Source organism: Lynx rufus, unplaced genomic scaffold (assembly GCF_022079265.1).
Source record: "Lynx rufus isolate CCGP_SWC_20201006 ecotype Redwood Valley unplaced genomic scaffold, mLynRuf1.p SCAF_2, whole genome shotgun sequence".
Classification (NCBI taxonomy): domain Eukaryota; kingdom Metazoa; phylum Chordata; class Mammalia; order Carnivora; family Felidae; genus Lynx; species Lynx rufus.
The window spans coordinates 215102586-215121695 of record NW_025814834.1 but is presented as its reverse complement, the minus strand read 5'-3'; the positions used below and the strand labels follow the sequence as shown (position 1 = coordinate 215121695).

At 60.0% G+C, this 19110-nt stretch overlaps 1 protein-coding gene across 1 annotated transcript in view; it reads right to left on the bottom strand.

Moving 5' to 3' along the window:
* The window catches only part of CASZ1 (castor zinc finger 1), a 52882-nt gene extending 34599 nt beyond the window's left edge, over nt 1–18283 (bottom strand). Inside the window, exons 1-2 of the mRNA XM_047085406.1 lie at nt 18195–18283; nt 17716–17754 (exon numbers count right to left, since the gene is read on the bottom strand). Of these exons, the coding sequence (XP_046941362.1) occupies nt 17716–17754; nt 18195–18243 (88 nt within the window). The 5' untranslated portion in view covers nt 18244–18283. The remainder of the gene's footprint in view (nt 1–17715; nt 17755–18194) is intronic.
* Nucleotides 18284–19110: the final 827 nt, after the last annotated feature.

Genomic DNA, 19110 nt, shown 5'->3' with positions numbered 1-19110 from the left:
GGCTTCGCCAGGCCAGAGCCCAGCTTGCCCCAGGCACTTCCGGGAGCCCAGTGCCTCGGTCACATTCAGCCAACTCCAGCATGGACCTGGCTGGGGGAGGGGCGTGGGCATCGCCAAACCTGCCGTTAATGATTCCTGGGGCTGGACCCCAGCCACTCGGGCTTCTCTCCCAGTTGGGCAGGTACCTCTCCCTGCTCCCGTGGCCGGGGGAACCACACACCCCTGAGAACTCTCCTGAAGCTACTGGCCACTACTAAGCAGGAGTAAGGCCTCCGGGAAAAGAACTTCCTCTCTGCCCTCTGGGAAGGGGAGATGAGCTGGCCCAACTCATGCTAGGCCCCACCTGAAGGGAGGAAGCAGGGGGCTACCTAGGTCAGCGTGGGCCCCCACTGGTTGGAGTCCTCCCTCACAAAGGGCCTCAGGCATCTGGGCCTGGAGGGCTGGTCCAAGGCCAGGCCAGGCATCTTTCACCCTCTCTGGTTCTCTCCGTACAAGCTCCGCCTAGAGGCTCAGACACCCAGCTGTAGGGGATGGCAGACAGCAGGGGAGAAGCCCCGGGAAGAGGGGAGGCTCCACCCGGATGCGGCCAGCATGCCCTGCTTTCTCCTAAAGCCTTGGGGGCCAGACGAGGAAGCGCTGGTGGGAACCCTTGGAAGCCACAGTGCACGTGTGTTATCGCATACCAGCCAGGTGATGGTCACCAGGTACTGCTGGGCTGGCCTTGGACTTACCAGCCCCCAAATGCCCTTGCTTCTTCCCTCTCCCAGACTCCCTGGCTGGGCTGTCCCAGGCTCCCTCCAGAGAGGCTCCCTCTCTCTCTCTGACCTTACAATCTCAAGCCCTTGGCCAGTCTTGCTGCCCCCGCCTGCCCATTGCCTGTGCCTGTCCCTCAAGGAGAAGCCACTACATAGGATTCATTCCCAAAAGTGGTTTTGGGTACAGCATCCCCGGTGCATGTTCTTCCCACTAGGTCAGAGCAAAGGGCCGACGTGGGGACACCACGAGGACCGTAAGAGCACCCTTCAGCCTGCTCTCGGCCTTCTCCACCTCCCTGTGCCTCGCGCGGTGCACCAACCTGCCCAGGCCTGCCTGGGGATCTACCTGGGTGCCTGCCCCCGCAGCCTGGACCAGCATCAAGCCCAGAAAGCAGCCCCCCGCCCCGGGAGAGCAGCCCCGCTGGGTCCCTGGCACGGGCTCCCAGGCTGGTTCCTCCACATCACAGCTGCAGGGGCTGACGTGAGCAGCTGCGAGCCACACGTGGAGGTGAGGTGCTGGGCCGGGGCCAGACACTCCCTCTGGCCCTGTGTCTCCTGGGATCTGGTTCCTGGGCAGCCGGCAGGCATGAAGGGCAGGGAGTCTGGCTCTGGCTGGCCCCCGTGGTGCCTAGCCATGCCCCTGCCTCTCACCAAGTTCCTGCAGGCACAGCCAGGAGAGTGCTGGGCCCAAGTGACCTCAGTGCCGCCTGGGCTCTGGGCGCGGAGAACTTTGCCCTGAAGACGTGGAGAAGAGCCAGCAGCTCTCCTCCCCCTCTTTCCTGGGCAGAGTTCTTTGGGGCTCCACCTCCTTGCCCCAAGATGAGTGACTCATGGCTACAGGAGAGTGGAGGGTCAGGCAGAGGGAGCTCAAGAAGGGGGGGGCAGGTGACGCTTCCCACCCACCCCCGCCCCCAGCTGCTCTGCTCGGGAGCCAGCCTGGAAGGAAGCCAGGGGCTTAACCCCCCTTGCTGCTGGAGGAGGCCCCCTGAGGCACCCAGCGCCAAAGCTGGGGCGGGAGAAGGGAGACACGCTCTGGGTTAGGATGAGGACTGGCGGAAGGAGGGCAGGTAGAGGGCTTTTAACAGGTGCATTCCAACATGGGCAACCAGGAGCAGTCTGTTCATCCTAATCTGCCCTGTTTCTAGAACCCTCCACCTTCTCCCCTGTCCCAGGGGCATGGTGAGGAGCTCTGGCTGCATAAGGAGCTCGGGAGGGTGGGAGCTATCAGAGCACAGGCTGTCCTGGATTTGCACAGAACTTTAGAACTGGAAGGGAAGTGGGGCCCAAGAGGTTGAGAGGCTGGTCAGAAGCCCCGGTCACTAACTTGTCAGGACCAGACAAATCCAGAGCCCCAACTCCCCATCCCGGCCCTCTCATGGCCAGCAGATCAAACTGCTACACATCTGTGCTTTAAAGGGGGGAACTTTCTACATGCCAGGGGGATGCTCCAGGGCCCAATGGCCCCAAACACCACAAGGGTTCCCTGCTGGAAAAGCTTCAACCCCACACCGGCCCACCTGGGCAAGGACCCCAAGTGGCTCTGAACCAGCACCTCCAGGGTGCAGGGCCTGGAATCCAGGCTCTCCGCTCTCAAAGGGAAGCAAAAGTAGAGTCTGGCTCTCTGTGGCCTGGCTCACCCACTGGAAAGGGGCAGAACATGTGGGTGGGTGACCAGGTGAGGGAGAGCATGCCTGGGTGCATGGGGGTGGGGGGGGGGGAGAGAGCAGGTGTATTGGAGGGAGGGGGCCTTCCTCTTGCAGAGAACTTAGGAGTTGTGCTGTGAAGGAGAAGCAGAGCGATTAGAGGACGGGCCTGAGAGAGAGGAACCTCCAGGAGAGAGGGTGGGGACGGCAGCAGGTGGCAGAGAGGTGCCACGGCTGACACTGCCACCCCTACCCCCACCCCATAGCCGGCCCATCTCCACAATCCCCTTGCTAAGGCCGCCAACGACATGAGGGGACTAATTTAGGAGTATTTTTAAAACTGTGGCCCTGGTGGAGGGGTTTAGCAGTTGTCAGCCATCTGGAGTAAGGAATTACCGTCACCTCCCTGATCCTATAGCCCTAAACCCAAAGCTGGTTACAGCTCGAGGGGGAGGCAGCAGGTGGGTGGGGTGGGGGCCTGTCCCTGGGAGGTGCCCACAGGCCTGGGAAGCGCCTCCCCTTGCCCCGGGAGGGGGTTGGGGGCTGGAGAGGGGGCTGGAGAGCCTGGTGTCCTCTGTGCCCACTCAGGCTCCCCCGCCCGCTCACGCACGCTCGCTCCCTGGGCCGCGCCGGCTCGCGCAGGGGCCGTCAGGTAAATTAGATCTGAAAGCTGACAATTTCTGACCATATTTCCTTGATTATTTCAAACAAATGCACAGCAGCCGCTGTAAGGAGATTAAAGTGACATAAACGTCCCGAGTGGGAGGGGGGAGGGCAGAGGATTCAGGTCACCCCCATCCGTCCCCCGCCTGACAGACGCTATATCGCTATCCAATCCAATAAAAAATCCCCCCCTTTTGCTTTAATTAATTTTACAGCTAGCTTGCTTAATTACTTTCAATCAAAATCCTCCTGCCATCGCAAAATTAGAGATGGTTGAGCTCCATTAGCCTAAATTCTTCATTTCCATACAGAAAAGAGGCTGTCTGCGTAGCCAGCCTGGGCCCCTGGCAGGACAGACGCCCGTCTGCCCGCCCGCTGCCAGCCAGCCCACTCCTGGCCTGCGCTCCGTGGCTGTCTCTGGCCTGTGCCTCCCCACCCCCACTCTGTTCCACCGCTGCTCCTGGAGGGGGGATGGAGTTGAGGTCCAGGAGGGTACACTCCCCCCCCACCTTCCAACTTTTCCCCCCAACTCGGCCAGGGCCTGTGGAGCTGGGCTGGACAACCAGGGCGGGCTTGCTCCCGGCTGAAGGAATGGCAGATCCTGGGACCCTGCTTTCCTGCTAAGGGACCCCCGCTGCTCCCCTGGGGAGCCTAGTCTCCTGGCTGCCCAAGCCCAGAGCAGCCGGTTCTGGGTCCTCGGCCTCAGGCCTCCTCAGAAAGCAGAGCTCCTGGCAGGGCAGGAGCCCTTCCAGGCTCGCACGCAGGCCCCGGTCAGTGTAGACCCCTGGAACCGACATCACCCAGCGTCCCCTGTCCGCCGTTTCCGGGCCGGGGTCCTTGCTCCCTGTCTGAGCCACTCGAGGGCCAGCTGTCTCAGTGGTGCTAAAAGGCAGCGCAGCAGCCCCCACAGACTCTGGTGTTCTCCAGGGGGCCTCCGCACGGGCCCCTCCTGGCCCTCTCTCTCGTCCCGGTCCCCAGCCCGCAACAGCTGCTCCTCCACCCCCAGCAGGGCGAGGGTGGGTGGCGAGTCTGGGCTCTGTCCACATCCTGTGCCTGCACCGGCGCTCTCCTCCTCCCTTCCACCTGCCTCCTCCTCACGGCCCCCAGCCCCAACTCCGGAAGCTCCACTTCAGGTTTTCCGAGCTACAGCCCTGAGTGTCACCACTGGGTCCAGCCCGACCTGGGCTCCAGCTGATTAAGGATCTGCAACAGGATGTAGGGATTACGGTAAAACCTGGCTCCGGATCTACTGGGGCAGGGGGCCAAGTCCTGACTCTGGGACTCCCCTCCACTCCCATTTATTTCTGCCTGCTTCCTCCCTCTCAGCTGCCAAGGGCCCAGGATGGCTGAGCCTCCGGGTCCTTCCTGGGGTCTTGGCTGGACTCTGACGAGTGGATGATATAGGGTACCATTAAGGGACCCAGGGCGAATCTGGCAGAAAGGCAGGATCAGGACGGGTGGGGAAGGGGAGTTATGGCTGAAATCTGCCCTGGACCCTTTAATGGGGCAGGAAGCTAAGCTGGTCTTCCTCAGGGAACGGGTATGGAGGCGGGATGTCCCGGGTCTGACTTCTGGGCAAAGGCAGAGCCAGGTGGGGAAGGAAGAGCTCTGAAGGCTTGCTGAGGCTCTCGTAGGCAGCAGGCCTTAGGGCTGTCCCGCTGCCGTGGCTGCACGACTCCAGAGTGTCAGGCCACTGTGGTCAGGTGGGGCAGCCGAACCTGGACCTCCGGAGCCTGGCCTCTGGGACGCCAGGGGCCCACTGGTCTGTCCACAGGCTCCTCACTGGTCTTGCGCTAAGGGTCAGCCCCCGTCCTCTTCTTCCGGGGTCCAGGTGAGTTTCTCAAATATATCCCAGGCACCTATAGGCGTGTATTTCCCAGGGTCAGGGACTCAGGGAGGATGGTTTCTGGTGTCAGAGGGCTCCGAGTCTGATGGGGGAGGCACAGCAGCACTGGGGCCTTCCACACACCCCTGGAGGCACAGGAGGGAGGCCAGCTGTGAGCTCCAGGAGGGCTTCCTGGAGCCCAGGCCCCGGCTGTGCCTGGGAGGCCAGCAGGTGCAGGAGGTAAAGAGGGGTAGTAAGCAGACACACAGACATGCCACCGTCCCAGCTGGGCTCCCCGGGGCCCCGACTCCGACTGCAGGGCCGCCTACCACACAGGTCTGCCTCTTCCCTCCTGCCCCCTCGTCAGTGAGTCATCAGCAGAGGTGCCTAGGAGGCAGGAATGATCAGAGAGGCCTGTCCTCGGTGGCACCTGCTGACTTCCTGGCTGCTCTCCCTCCCACAGGGACAGGGCTGAGCTGGGTTCCTGCTCTGCCCCCAAGCACCAGGCCTGGCACAGACGGGTGGAACTGGTAGAAGGGAGGCTGGAAGAGTGAGTTCTGGGCCAGTCACTCAGGGCTCGAAGGAGCACAGCCCTGGGGCCGGCACAGCTCCCCACCAACCTGCCAGCCAGCGCCTGTGTGACAGGGAAGCACCCACCTCCTTTGACCCAGGGCCCGGCTGCCCCACCCTGACCCCACGCATCCTTTGGAGGTCCCAGGAGAAATTTCATTCCTCCTGGAAGCCCTCCGAGATCACCACACTCTATAGGGTCCCTTCCTCGTCCTCTCATGACGCCCTGCTCCATGCGGTAGCACTTCTGTAATAACTTGTCTAATTACCCTTCTGTCTCCCTAGACTGCAGGACCCGTAGGATGGGACTACTGTTTTAGCAGAGCGCCTGACCCAAATAAATATTTACTGAATGGATACAGAAAACTAAGTGCTTCTCAAGTTCATCAGGGAAGAGCTGGGATCGGGGTGAGGGGTGGGGGGGGGGGGGTGCCTGACTTTCGTACCAAGCCAGCCCTGTGGAGCTCTAGGAACCTCTCCTCCCTTGGGTGGGACTGAGGCAGGAGCTCTTGGGTCCCTGACCCTCTTGAGCCTCAGGCTCACCTCCAAATGCCCTTCGCAGGGCTCTGCCTCGAGAACAAAAGAGGCCCCAGTTGTCCCAACATTTCTCTGGGAGAGGAACAACTGTTGCTGGCCAGGCCCTTTCAGAATAAACCCAGCAACTGTTTGTATTGTGGTGCACTTCTCTCCCTCCACCTCCTGTCTCTGTCCCAAAAAGGAGAAAAGGAAATTGAAAAAAGATGGGGGGGAAAAATCCCATCCCAAGCCCTACCACCTCCCTACACCCCCTATCAAGTCTGTCTGAAAACGTTATTAACACAAAGAGGGCACAGGGACAGCCACCTGCCATTGCAAACAACTGGGACAGCCGCAGCAGAGGGTGAGGCTGTGAGATCAGGGCCCAAAAAAAGGAGAAGGGAGTGAAGGCTGAGGGGGGGAGAGATCAAAGCAGAGGGAGAGGCTGTGGAGGGCAGCGGGGGATCTGGGAGACCTGGCCCTGCTAAGGTCCTCGAGGGAGGGAGAGGTCAGAGGACTGCAGAGATGCAGGAACCCAAGGGCCCAGCAAGGCTCCCAGGGCCAGGCTGCACCGGGCAGGCAGGAGGTGTCCGTGGGGGCAGTGGCTGCAACGGGGGGGGGGGGGGTGGGAAGAGGGAAGGAGAAGTTGACTGGGGAAGAGGGAGAGAGGTCTATTAAAAACCTCTCAGTGCATAACACAAAATGTCAGGGTTTATAGCTTCATTCTTGGCATTGCCGGGACTCTGAGAACCCTGCACAGAAATGTCACCGCTTGTCATGTTTAATCACCTGCTGTTTGTTAACACCTTCCCTGCAAGGAGCCTGTCTCAATCTGCCCCTGGGCCCCCAAGGGACCCAGAAACAGAAAACATCCCCGTCTCCTTCTCCGGGCTCTTGGCCCTGCCTTGGGGTCTCCAGGGAAGAGCCCCATTCGCCTCCCAGGAGCCCCCAAATGACCCTTCCTATCAGGCAGGCCAGGGAAAGGGGCTCATGGGGTCCAAGCAAGAGGCCACACCCTCCAGCCGGGGCCAGGGCAGGGCGCTCCCAGCTGCCTACTTATCTCCTGCTCCTTCCACCTGCCTTTCTAGGGCTGTCTGTCTGTCTGTCTGTCTGCTCTGTCTAAACCACCCTCGCTCCCCTACCCTGGGGGTGAGAGAAGATGAACAGAGGCGAGCCTGCTCAGATCCCTGCAGTCTAGAGTTTACCAGTCTGTCTGCTTGAACAGCAACTGCCACATAACATGGAACATTCACAGCCACTGTCCTTGTAGTTACAACCCAGGATCACACCATCTGCGGTTCCGGCTTGGCTCACTCTCGGAGCATGCTTTCCTGAGTTGTTTAGACTAGGAATTCTCAGTCCTACTGCCCCATAATTCCTTCCTCTGGGGTGGGGGTAGGTGTGTGGTGGGAGGGTGGAAGGAGGCCACTCAAGTGGCCCCAGTCCTCCCAAGAACACCTGATGGCTCCCTACCTCTCAAAGCAGCGTGGTCAACGCCAAGAAAGGAGCTGGCTGGGTCCTCTCTAGGACTACACCTGCCGCACTCAGTACGGTCCCCAGGCTCAAACCCCACGCGGGCACAGCTGTCTGTAAAGCAGCAAGTTTATCCTGTATAGTTTCCAAGGAGGCCCCATTACTTCTCGAAGCAATGAGGGCCAGTGGGACATACATCCCCAGGCCGAGCTGCAAGGGTCTCCCGGTGAACCAGGGGCCACGTCCCGATCTTCCCCTCCAGCAAAGTCTATGCTTACACAGAAAGACGTCCGACAGTCGCACATCTGCCAACCTGTCTCCTAGGAGAATGCCCATTCATTTCGACTCTCTTCCTGAAGAGGCCCTGTGTCCAGTCTGCTCATTTCCATTTCACCAAAGAGACAAGTCAGAATGTTTTCCAAGTGCCCTTCAACCCATCCCTGCAAACAGATGGGAAGACCCCTTTCTTAGGAGATGGGCAAGAATGAATGCCTCCTGGGGAGGCTTCCTCCAAAAAGCTCAAAATACAACTGTAATAATGAGCGCATTTTATTTTGCAGGGAAGGCCCCGGGATGTGTCCACGTGTTACAGGTGGGATACAGGTGGGGCCCAGAGACGTCTGGGGCTGTGGGTCAGGCAGCACAGTAAACATCCAGGACTGGGCTGCCACCGGAATGGTTCTCCAGAGAGTCCCTCTTCTCCGTGGGAGGCAGTCCTGCTCCTTGCGTATGGGCACACACCCGTCAGCGTCTCTGGGCCTCCTGTCTCCCCACCTGTTAAACAGGGCAACTCCCTGTGTTCCTCCCAGGGAACCGACAGGAGAAATGGGACCCTAAATGTGGCGTGCTCTGAATGTCTCAGAAGGAAGGTACTCGATAAACTCACGGGTGCTCTGATCATGCTGCCCGTTGAGCCGCATCCTCACCATGGGAGCAAGGGCTCAGTGCTGAAGGGGTGGGGCGTGGAGGGGGGTGCACAGGTTCAAGTCCTTTCCTCTGTCCAGCAGTGGTTTCCCCGCCGTGCCTGGGGAGGGGTGCGTCACGCCCAGCCGGGTTCCGCGCACCCAGCTGAAAGCAGCAGCCCACGGAGCTGGGCGTTTGAGGTGAAGCCAGCTGTCAGCCACCCATCCTGGACAGAGACTATTCTAGTTCACGAGGTGTGTGGGCTCTCCCGGACCCCAAGGGAGGGGCCATGTCAGTCAGTCCATCCACCTGCCTCCAGAACTGAGGCGTTCACGGGACGTGGATCTCTCCAGTCCTGGGCGGACTGGGGCAGCTGGTCACCATGCTGGTGACTACACGGTGTGACCGATGGAAAGTGCTTCTGGGCGTCAAGAGACGTGCTCTACCTCCTGGGCGGCCAGGCCACCCAGGACCTTCTCATGCCTGGGGGCATCTCATGCTTGAGCCTCTCCTACCTGGGGGTCTTGAAAAGCTGGTCCCCGTCTCTGACAGGGACCTTGAGCACACATGGAACACGTCCTCTCAACTCAGCAGGCCACAGTGGAGCCCCCGAGGAGCCAGGGAGCGGGGCCTGGCCTGAGGCTTAGGGGAGCCACTGGTCTAGACCTGTTTTGCCCAAGCCACCTGGATTTATCAGATGAGCATGGCCTCCCGGCCAGGCCCCCTGGTATAACCCTTCCATTAATTTACTATTCGATGGGAAATTACTCGTCACCCAGGAATATAAGTTTTCATCTTATTTTAAGTTAGATTCTTAAAGCAATTAACAAGGCATCTGGCGATGACTTCACCGCTGTGGCCGGGCCCTGGAGCGGAGAAGGGCCGCCCTGAAGCTGCACAGACCCCTGGCTCCAGGCCCCCGTGGGGAGTTCAGGGGGAGCCGGGAGCCCCTAGACACCTGTCCTGGGTCCTGGGAGGGAAGTGGGGGGCACGCTGTAATCTCGGATATTTGCCGTTGGTGGAAAAACGCCTTTCCAGCACCACCTGCCCCGTGAACCTACTGGTGACAGTTGCTGAAAAGCCCCAGCAGCTGGTGCCGCGGGAGCATTTTCTATTTTTAATTGTTTGATCGGAATATTAACTCATCTAGGTCCGTTCCCAAGACACGCTTCCCAGCCAGAGGGTTTCCCCCATTTCCCAGACCTTCCTCTCTCTCTCCCTCTCTAGTCAGAAATCAACTTTGAAATTTAATAATTGGAGACACAGACCTTGGTGGGTTTGCAAAGGATCAGAGCACTGGCAGCAGAGAGGGGAGGGGGGGAGGAAGTAGGGGCTCCTCACCCAGGGGTGCCCCAAAACGGACCTCTGCTCTTCTCTCTGAGCCACTGACCCGAGGCTCCTGGGCAGCAGAGGCTGGCTCACGCTTGCTTAGTACCGCCAACTCCTGCCAGAGCCCTGCTCTGCCTGGCCGAGGAAGACTCAGTCTCTCCCTCTCCCCTCTCGGTCAGCCCCACTGACCGTCGCTCGCTTGCCCATCTTGAGGGCCACGCCGAGGGGCTGCGGACACTCAGGAGGCCCCTAGGGAAGGAGGCACATGCCCCCGGGCTCGGACGGGGTTGGCAAGAGGCTGACTTTCCTTTCAGCTTCCATCTCCGAAGGGAAGGGAGGGCAGCGTCTCTACGGAGCCCACGGGAGAACCTGGCAGAAACTCCTCTGTGAGTGCAACACCGAGGGCTCGTGGCCCAGACCCCAGCAGGAAAGTCGCACGCCCCAGCCCGAGCCAAGTGTCACTCTAGCTTGAGACAGACCACGCTGCCGGGAAGAGCCCGCCAGGCACAGACCCAAACCCTCCGGCCCCCTCGTCCCTTCCTAGGAGGTCCCCCCAACAGCCCAGGGGCTACCTGGTCTCCTTTCCCTAGGCGCCCTTGGCCCCCCTGCTGTGCGCTTCCTTCTCAAGGTCACAGGGCTGTCCACGCCAGGAGTATTTACTCACCAGACCGGCCCTGTTAGCGGCACTCACCACAAATATGCTTTCTGATAAAGTTGGCAGAAAAAAAGTTCTAGAGCTCAAAACAATGTCAGAAATCATCCCCCGCCCCCACCACATGAGGGTGAGTGAGGTGAGGCCTGCGACCGGACCAGACGGCACGACCAGCCGGGAAGAGTCCTGGGGGAGGCTTTTGTCAACCCTCACGGCTCTCCTTCCTGTTTTACTTCCCAACATACAGCCTGTTGCCAGGGCACCGAGGGCTGGGGATGGTTCGAAGCTAGTACTGGGTCTTGGCCCCCAAAGGGTGCGGCCCAGGAGCAGGGGCACGCGGAGCGGTGCTCTGCTCCCTCCGGCCAGGAGCCCGCTTGGTGGCCTCTGGAGGACAAGGCCGGCGGCCTCTTACCTCTGCTTCTCCCCGGCCGTCTCACCTCACTGAGCCCCCTTCCCACCCACCCGCCCTCCCTCAGTGCACATGGGCTTTAATGTTTTTATTACCTGTTTGACTCGCTGCCTTATTGCTTCTCCCCTTAATGGGGCCGTAACCGTGGAAACGAGGAATAAACGGCCACCAGAAAATGAGATGATTAAACAGGTCACCCTGGCAAAACAAACTCCGCCGAGGAACCTCTGGGGGTGGGGGGAGGGGAAGCCCTCCCCCCGCCCCTCCCCGGCCAGAAGGCTTGGACCAGACCCTTGGACGAGGATGGGGAAGCTCTATCCCTAGAACTGGGGCAGATACGCCGGGGCGCCCCCTGCTGGGTGGTGTGGCACCTGGCCAGTCCCTCCCCAAGGCAGCCCACCTGGCTTGCTGCGGCCTGGGGCTCCTGGCCTAAGGGGGTGGCAGGGAGGCAGGCCCTGGTCTACAGCGCGGGGACGATCTGAGCCAGGGAGAAGATGTACTTCTGGTTGACGGTGACGTGGTGGAGCCCCCACGTACTGCATCTCCTCAGCATGTTCCCTCCCAGGGGTCCCGAGTTCATGGAGAAAGCCCTAGAAGAAAAGGCCAATGCAGGCCAAAGCTCAAGTCCAGAAGGTTTCCTTTGGGAACCCCTGGTCTTTGGAGACAAAAAATGTGTCCATCCCCCTCCTCCACCCTGCTCCTGCAGGCAGTGCCCTGGCCTTAGGCCAGAAGGCGACAGGGAGGGTCCTCTTGGCTTTCAGAAGAGTCTCAGTGGCCCAGAGCCTACGGCACCAGCACCGGCAGAGACTGTGAGGCCAGAAGCCAGGGGGAACCCAGAGGCAGTCTGTGGGAAGCTCTAAGAACCACAGCCGGCTCAGGAGGAGCCCAAACGTCATGACGGGGGGCAGAAGTCCCAGGTCTCTTTCTGGCACTGGGTCCACCTCGTTGCAGGGGTCCCGGGACTGGGAACAGGACTCAGAGAGGACAGACATGCTGCCATGATGTCTGCTTGGGGGCAGATGGAGACGGGCAGGGGAGGAAGCACAGGAGAGTCCCAGACCACCCACTGGCTACTGCCCTCTTATCTCCCACAGGGTAGCAGGCTGCGTGTGCGGAGATCCTCCCGGGCCCAAGCCAAGGTCAGCTAGTAGCTAACGCAGGCCCCCATCTAGCCACGCAATGCCCATCTTTATCCTGTGCCCCCTTTATGTCACCTCCTAATCCCAGCCCCACTCCTTCCTGTAAACCAGGCTGTAGAAAGCTCTCAAGGAACTAAAACGCAGGTTCCCAAGGGAATCGGCCAACGTTTCCTGCCTGCCTCCTGCTGCCCCCACTAAGCCGGGAGGCACTTGGCGAAGAGGCACATCAATCAATCAATTCCACCAGCCCTAAAAGGGGGAAGGCGCGAGACCAGCCCTGTACCAAGCGCTGGGAGACGTCAACACAGAGCTAACTCTAATGGTTGCCATTAGGAGCAGGAGTAGCAGAAGAAAGTGGGTTCCTGGCCTTGACCTCCTGGGGACCAGGGTACGGAAGTCTGAGCGCCACCTGGACACACTACTGCCAATCGCGTGACCAGATCCACAGACACGCAGGCCTCCCACCAGCCTCTTGGTTCTTATCTCTTTCCAGGACCAAGTGGGTATGAGGCCTGCAAGGAGGAGGGGGCAAGAGAGGCAGGAGGGCCTGCTTTAGGGAGCTGGGTGGCCTGGACGGAAAGGGCAGAAGGCTGTGGCTACACAATGGAAGCAGGAGTTCTGTTGGGGGCGGTGGTGAGGAGTACAAGGCAAGACAGAGAAAGGCCGTGTGGAAGCCTAGAAGGTGTGGGGGGTGCAGGGAACATCCGTCTGCATCTGTCCCAATACCTCCCATCCTTTATCAAGTTCGAAGGCCACCCTTTCACAGAGCTCCCTGCGCTCTCCACTCTGTGCTCCTTTGCCCCGTGTGACAGATGAACACACCTGTCCCCCTCCACCAGGCAGGGCCTGGAAACCAGGGAAGGACCAGGCGGCCTTCAATTGTGCAGCAACGATAGCGGGCGCTCTCCCAAGCGCTTACCGAATCTCCGACCTCATCACCCACGTGGGGTCTCTTTCCAGACAGGGAACACTACGTCCTGATGAATGTGGGGTGTGAGGATGCTATGCTACGGTCAGGCAGCCAGAGAGGTGAGTGCTGGACCACCAAGCTGCCACCTGTCACCATGAGTCTAAGTGAAGGAGGCCTTCCTCTGCACCCTGGGACCACCAGCCCTTCTTCTGCTCCCCTGCTCCTTCTTCCCCCTGCCTTATCCTGGCCCAGCTACCCTGGAACAGCTACTGCTTGCCTTGGGGACCCACAGGCTGGAATGACTACAGAGCAACTTCCACTCCCCAGCCCCCAAAGACGAAGAGGAAGAGAAGGAAAAGGAGGAGGAGAGAGACAAGGAGATGTGGCAGCAGCCAGGGTGGTCAAGGTTTAAAAACCAGCTCAGAAAGGGCAGTGGTAAAGGACACGCCTTGGGGCCCGGGGGTGGAGAAACGACCTGGTCCCTCTGAGAACGGTGGGCCGGCCAGAGGAGGCTGATGGCAGCGGGCCAGGCAGGCGCACCACTGACCCGGCGGGGTCCAGGCAGAGGAGTGGGCGCCCAGAGGCTCCCCGGGCCGCACCCAATCCCCAGCCCAGGGACTTGAGCCAGGGGCAGCAGCTTTAATGAGGGGATGCTGCTGCGTGGCTCAGCCCTCCAAAGGTGCCTCCGTTTATTTTATTTTTCCATCATAAAAACCCAAGCTGCAACTCAGCCAGATTCCCTGGCCGTGGGGGATGGGGGAACGTCAGGGCAATGGGGAGGCCGCACGGAGGTCTGACTAACTGACCCCGGTGCCCTTCTTGGGGAGAAGAGTTAATGGGTTCTCCTGGCCGGTCCCTACAGGAAAAAAGGGCCTGGGGTGAGTCCCCTCCAGGGATCCTTCCAGATTGGCCCTTGCTGCCTCTGCCTCCTGTTACAGGAGAACGGCTACACCAGGACTTTCATCCTCAGATCTGCTCTGATGTCGGATAGCTCGGACCAGGGCTGGGTCAAGGGCCACTTCACGGTCCAGAGGCGCCCGTCTCAAACGCCTGCCTCCAAAGACAAGGCCCAAATGATGTGCTTCTCCCCTCGTCCATTCAACCCTGCCCTCCAAGACCGAACCTCCCCGGTAAAATCAAGTTGGGAGTTGGAAAGCCAGAGACTTAAAGGTCATCTGATGCTCAAGTCCCTGCAAACGTCACAGCCAGCCTCTGTTTGAATGGTACCAGGAAACTCGCTACTTCCCAGACAGCCCATTCTGTCCTTGGCTCTGACGGCTCCTTCCTGCCAAGATGGCACCGGAGTACCCACCCCCTGCAGCAGACTGGCAAAACCGGTGCCCAACCTGACTGCAGGGACTGGCCCCAGCTTAGACTGGTCGAGTGGGTGTATCTGGCCAAGTAAAGGCTTGAGGAAGGAAAATCGAGGGCAACCTGCTTGGGCTTCCTCCACAGCTGAGGCCAGGGCCAGGATGCAACGGTGGTGGGTGGGTCGCACGTGTGGGGGGGGGGGTCGGTACACAATACCAGGGTGCCCCGGCCTGGAGTTCCGGCAGACCTTATCCCAGGGAAAAAGAAGCAGGTCTGGCTCAGCGAGCAACCCCGATTCCTCCCACTGACCCCCGTTGACAACATGGCTGCAGCCACGGAGCCAAGTGGACAGTGCCAGCCCTCTCCGGCCCTCTGTGCAGTCCGTGGCCATCCCCTTGAACTCGCTCTCTTGCCTATCTGGCCCTCCACCTGGGAGAGCCCAGCCTGGGTCTTGACGGACAGCTCTAGCCCTGGACGGCCCCTCCTCTTCTTCTCATGCTCCCCCTGAGGAAAGCGGGGCAGTGACAACCAGATCCGGGGGGACCAGGGGCAAGGTCCTTCTCAAAGCTCGGCTGCTGCTTCACAGCCATTTCGCCTCTGCCTCCGGTCTTGTTGGGGCCTAGCAATCGGCCTAGTGGGGCCTAATCCTGGGGAGTTTCCCAACTGCAGGATGGATTTACCTGTGTCTGAAAGCTCCCTCCCCCGCCCCTCCCCTGCATGGCTCCCTCCCCCAGGGAAATCACTCTAAAAGGGCCTAATGGAACTATGTCCTCCTCTCTTCCTCTCTCTCCTCCCTCCCTCCTCTCTTTCCCTTTCCTTTTTTTTTTATTAGCATTTGTGGAATTTATTCCCAAACTCTCCTAATCTTCCGTACACAACCATTTGATTTGCATAACCCAACCCCCTCTCATAAAAACTGGCTGCTAGTTTAATTAAAAAATGTAAATTTGCTGTCATCTCGGGGCCTGGTGAATTAGGACGACATCGGCATTTTTTATTGCTAAAGACGTCCAGATTGATCCAGCCCTTGGCTGAACTATGGTGGGGGAATAGGGGTCCACATGGTCCCCGAGGATCTTGAGGTCCTGCTGTCCCCTCCTGAGAAGCCTTGGCTCTCCCATCACTGAATGACTTATGGCCAGAGTGCTTCAGGACCTGGACCTGTCCCAGGCTGGAGATGATGCTAACCCATGACCCAATGCTTATAGGATCCCTGGTGCCAGCGACTCTTTGGGGCCTGTGCCTTGTACTGTGCCAGAGAAGCCCTTGGTGGAAGCTGTCCGTGGTCCCCCCTCCACTCTCCCCAAGAAGGAGCCCCTCACAGCACCAGCAATGAACCCTGGCCAGCAACGAGGCCTCTGGCTACGGCTGTGTCCAGGAGAACATTCCAGATGTCGATGGAAGACCAGCATGGAGCCAGCCCAGAGATGGTCTCAGAGGGGATCTCAGAGTTCCCACCTGCTTCCCTTTTTTTTGTGAACAGGGAAAAAAGCGCTTTTCTTCTGAAGTTCTGAAATTAAGTGAAACTTCCAAGTTCAAAGAAAAGGCAGAGGGGTATCACCAGATTGCTCCTCCAGGAAACAGTCAGAACTCTGACACCCTGACCTCCCCTCACTGAGTGGCTAGAGGGCAGGCCCGGGTCCTGCTCGAAGAGCCTCGCTCCAGCTGCAGGAGGGACCAGTCCACCTAAGTGGCTCTTCTAGCTTCTAGGACAAGTTTCCAGAGGCTGTCCCTGGAATGCGGGGAGAAGTGAGTCTCCCTAAAGCCCAGGAGAGGTGCTACAAGAGGTTCTGCCACCCACAGGCCCAGGAGGCTCTCTCTCCAGTCGGGGACACCCTCCAGAGGCACTTTGGAGCCCTGTGCCCCTAGCAGACTGGAAGCGACTGGTCGGTGTAGGGCAGGAGGATGGATGCCAGCTCCAGCTGGCACCCAGGTTAGGAGGAGGAAGACGAGGAAGGCCCGCCTTCCAGCTGAGTAATGCCTGGGTCCACTGTGCCCGCCCACAAGCAGAGGCTCCTATGCCCCAGGTAGGGGGTGGTGCCAACCGAGGCCCATCTGTAAGGTCTGCTTCTGGGCTGGGTTGGGTGGGGGCCCTCTTTCTGAAGAAAGGGGGTGGGGCCTGGAAGAAGGAGGCACTGATTAAGGTGGGGGTGGAGGCCAGGGAGGGGCAGGGTGACAGAAGTGGCCTTAGACACCTTCACCACTTTGCCCAGCAGGGGGTGTCACCCCCTTCCTGGGCACCGGAGGTCCCAAGGACCTCCACATCTGATTACCAGAGATCACACCTGGCTGGATGCAATCACAAGCTCTGAGCCACCCTCTCCCCACAAACACACACCCACTTCCCGAAGTCGGTCACCATGTCACCGGCCCTGCCCACCCCCCTGCTGCCTCCTGCCCTCTCTGCCCACTCCCCTTTGACCTCAGGAGGTCAAATGTCAGCTCATGGGTCCCAAGGGGCAATGCCATGAACTTGGGCCCATTACAAATAACAAGCCCAACAGCCCCCTATTCTTCTATAAATCAAACACAAGGGTTCAGAGATCGGCCTCAATGAATTTTCAACCTGTTTACTACTGAGTTCTTCCAAAAACATTTAGAAAGAAGACAGTGGCTTTTGTCAGGCTGGGATCTGAGGGTCCTGGTCAAAATGTGGTTTCAACAGACCTGGCGAACTGAAAGCCTGAGGAGCTTATGGTAAACCTCACTCTGGGCTCGGGTTGGAACCCCAGATGAAAAGAGAAGCAAAATATTGAAAAACTTAGATTAAAACCGATAAAAGCTCCAAAATATCAGGATGAACTGCCCCAGGCCAGCATCATGCTATCTGGAACCCGAGCCTAAGGCGCCATACTAGGCCCTCTAAAACCCAGGATCCAAATTTAGTAGTTTGTCTGGTGTCCCCCTGGGGGAGGGGAGCGAAAAGGGGGGATGAGAGAGCGTCCTGGGCCCCTCACTTTGAACTGATAACAGCCGCCGCATCCCACGGGTTCTCAGGTGAAAAATACTCATTAGCCATAATAAGCAGCTTGATCATCCGACACAGCCTTGTCCCAAATAAATTAAATTCCTTTACCTTGAGACAGTCGCCCCGAAACCAGACTAACCACCTTTCCCAACAGGACGCTGCTTTCAAAAACTAAACCAACCCCCCCCACTAAAAAAATAAAAACACACACCCCACAGCCTGACACACAGAGATCTTTGCAGTGAAAAAGAAACACCCACAAACACACACACACACACACACACACACACACACACACACACACACACACCACGGAGCCACTCAAAAAACACGGAGAACAAAAACCCCCACAGAAAACCCCTAAATCCTCTCTCTGGGTGCCCCCCAGCTCCCTCTCCCCTCGCTTCTTTCATAATGACAAGCATCAAATTAGTCACAGTCACTAAGCAAGTAACAAATAATAACAATAATATCATCAGAAGCCGCGCAATCCAGAAACCAGGGCGAGAAGCGCAGCGGGCGCCGGACCCTCTCCAGGCCAGCCCCCACCCCCTGCTCAGCTGCTACCTCATTGGGCTAAAAATAATAACTTCCGTAAAAGAACCGAAAGAAAAGCGAAAGAGCCTCCCCTGGTTCCCACCGCCGGTACCTGTACCGAGATCCATTCTCCTCTCCTTGGTCCCAAACTCTTCGAGGAACGCCAAAAACACAAGAGGAAAGAAAAAACATCTGTTTAGTCTCTCGCGGTGCCCCCCGCCGCCCCCCTCCCGCCCCCCTCCGCTCGCCGCACCCCCCAGCGAGGGCCGGACCAGTCCCGGGGACCCGGCGAGCACTGACAGGGGGGCCCGGGAGGGAGAGCGAAAGTTTCTCCCTCCCTCCCCGCTCGCTCTCACGCTCCGGCATTGCACACTCGGAGCGGCTCCGCTCTGCTCTCGAGTTTATTAAACTAAAAGAGAAACTATTTATAGACGCGGCCCGGGTCGGGGGGCCCGGGCGGCCCTCGAGGCCGAGGGGCGATCCCGCCCGCGCTCGGCCCCGCCCGCGCCCGCGCCCGCGCCCCCCGCCCGCGCCGGGGTCGAGCCCCGCGGCGGCGCCCCCTGCCCTCCCCCGCCCCACTCCCGTACTCACCATAGTCGGAGAGTCGAAAGCCGAATTCACTTAAATAATCAACTTTCATAATACTTAATTAATGCCTAATTGCAACTGATTACTCCCCGAATAACAAGTTGTTTTAAAGCCCTGATGTCATTGCTCCTGACGGTAACACTCAGGGTAACAGTTTGGCAGGAGGGAGCGGGCGGGCGGGAGCGGCCGGGGGCGCTGCCAGGCGCCGAGGTGATTGGCAGGGCGGCCGCGGCGCCGCCTCCTCCGGGCCGGGCCGCGCCGCCCCGGCAGGTGAAAGAGCAGAGCTCTGCCCGCCCGCGCGCGCGCGCCCGCCCGCCGCGGTGCCGGAGTGAATGGGCGCGCGCTCGCCCTCCGCGCCGCGCCGCACGCACGCGCCCGCCCCAATCCCGCACGCGCGCCCCCGCCTCTCCCCACACGCGCGCACGCGCGCGCGCGGCCCCAGCGCACCCGCTCTGGCGGCCGGCCTCATTGGCTCTGCGAGTCCCCAAACCTTAGACTTCGGGAAGAGGGAGGCGGGGACTCGGCGCGCGGACAGGGGCGGGAGGGGCGAGGCTGGCGACGCTCGCGTCCCCGAGCAACTCTGGCCGGACGCCGGCGGGCGCGCGCTCGCACGCTCCCTTCTGCGCCCGGAGCCCCGCGGGCGCCGCTCGACGGCGTCCGCCGGCCGAGGGCTCACGGCGCGCGCGGCCGCGCAAACTTTTCCGCCCGGGCGGGCGCAGGTGTGAGCGCCACGGGGTCGCGCCCGCCGGGCCGCGCCCTCATGCTCGCCCTCGCGCGGCCGGCGGGCGCCCAGAGTGCTGCGGGTGCCGGAGGAGCAAAGGTTCCATGTCCCCTCAAACCCGACTCTCATGGGGGGGGGGGGGTAGTGGCGGAGCTTTTTAGTTCCAAGGAGGAAAGACTGCCGAGCGGTCGGCCTGGA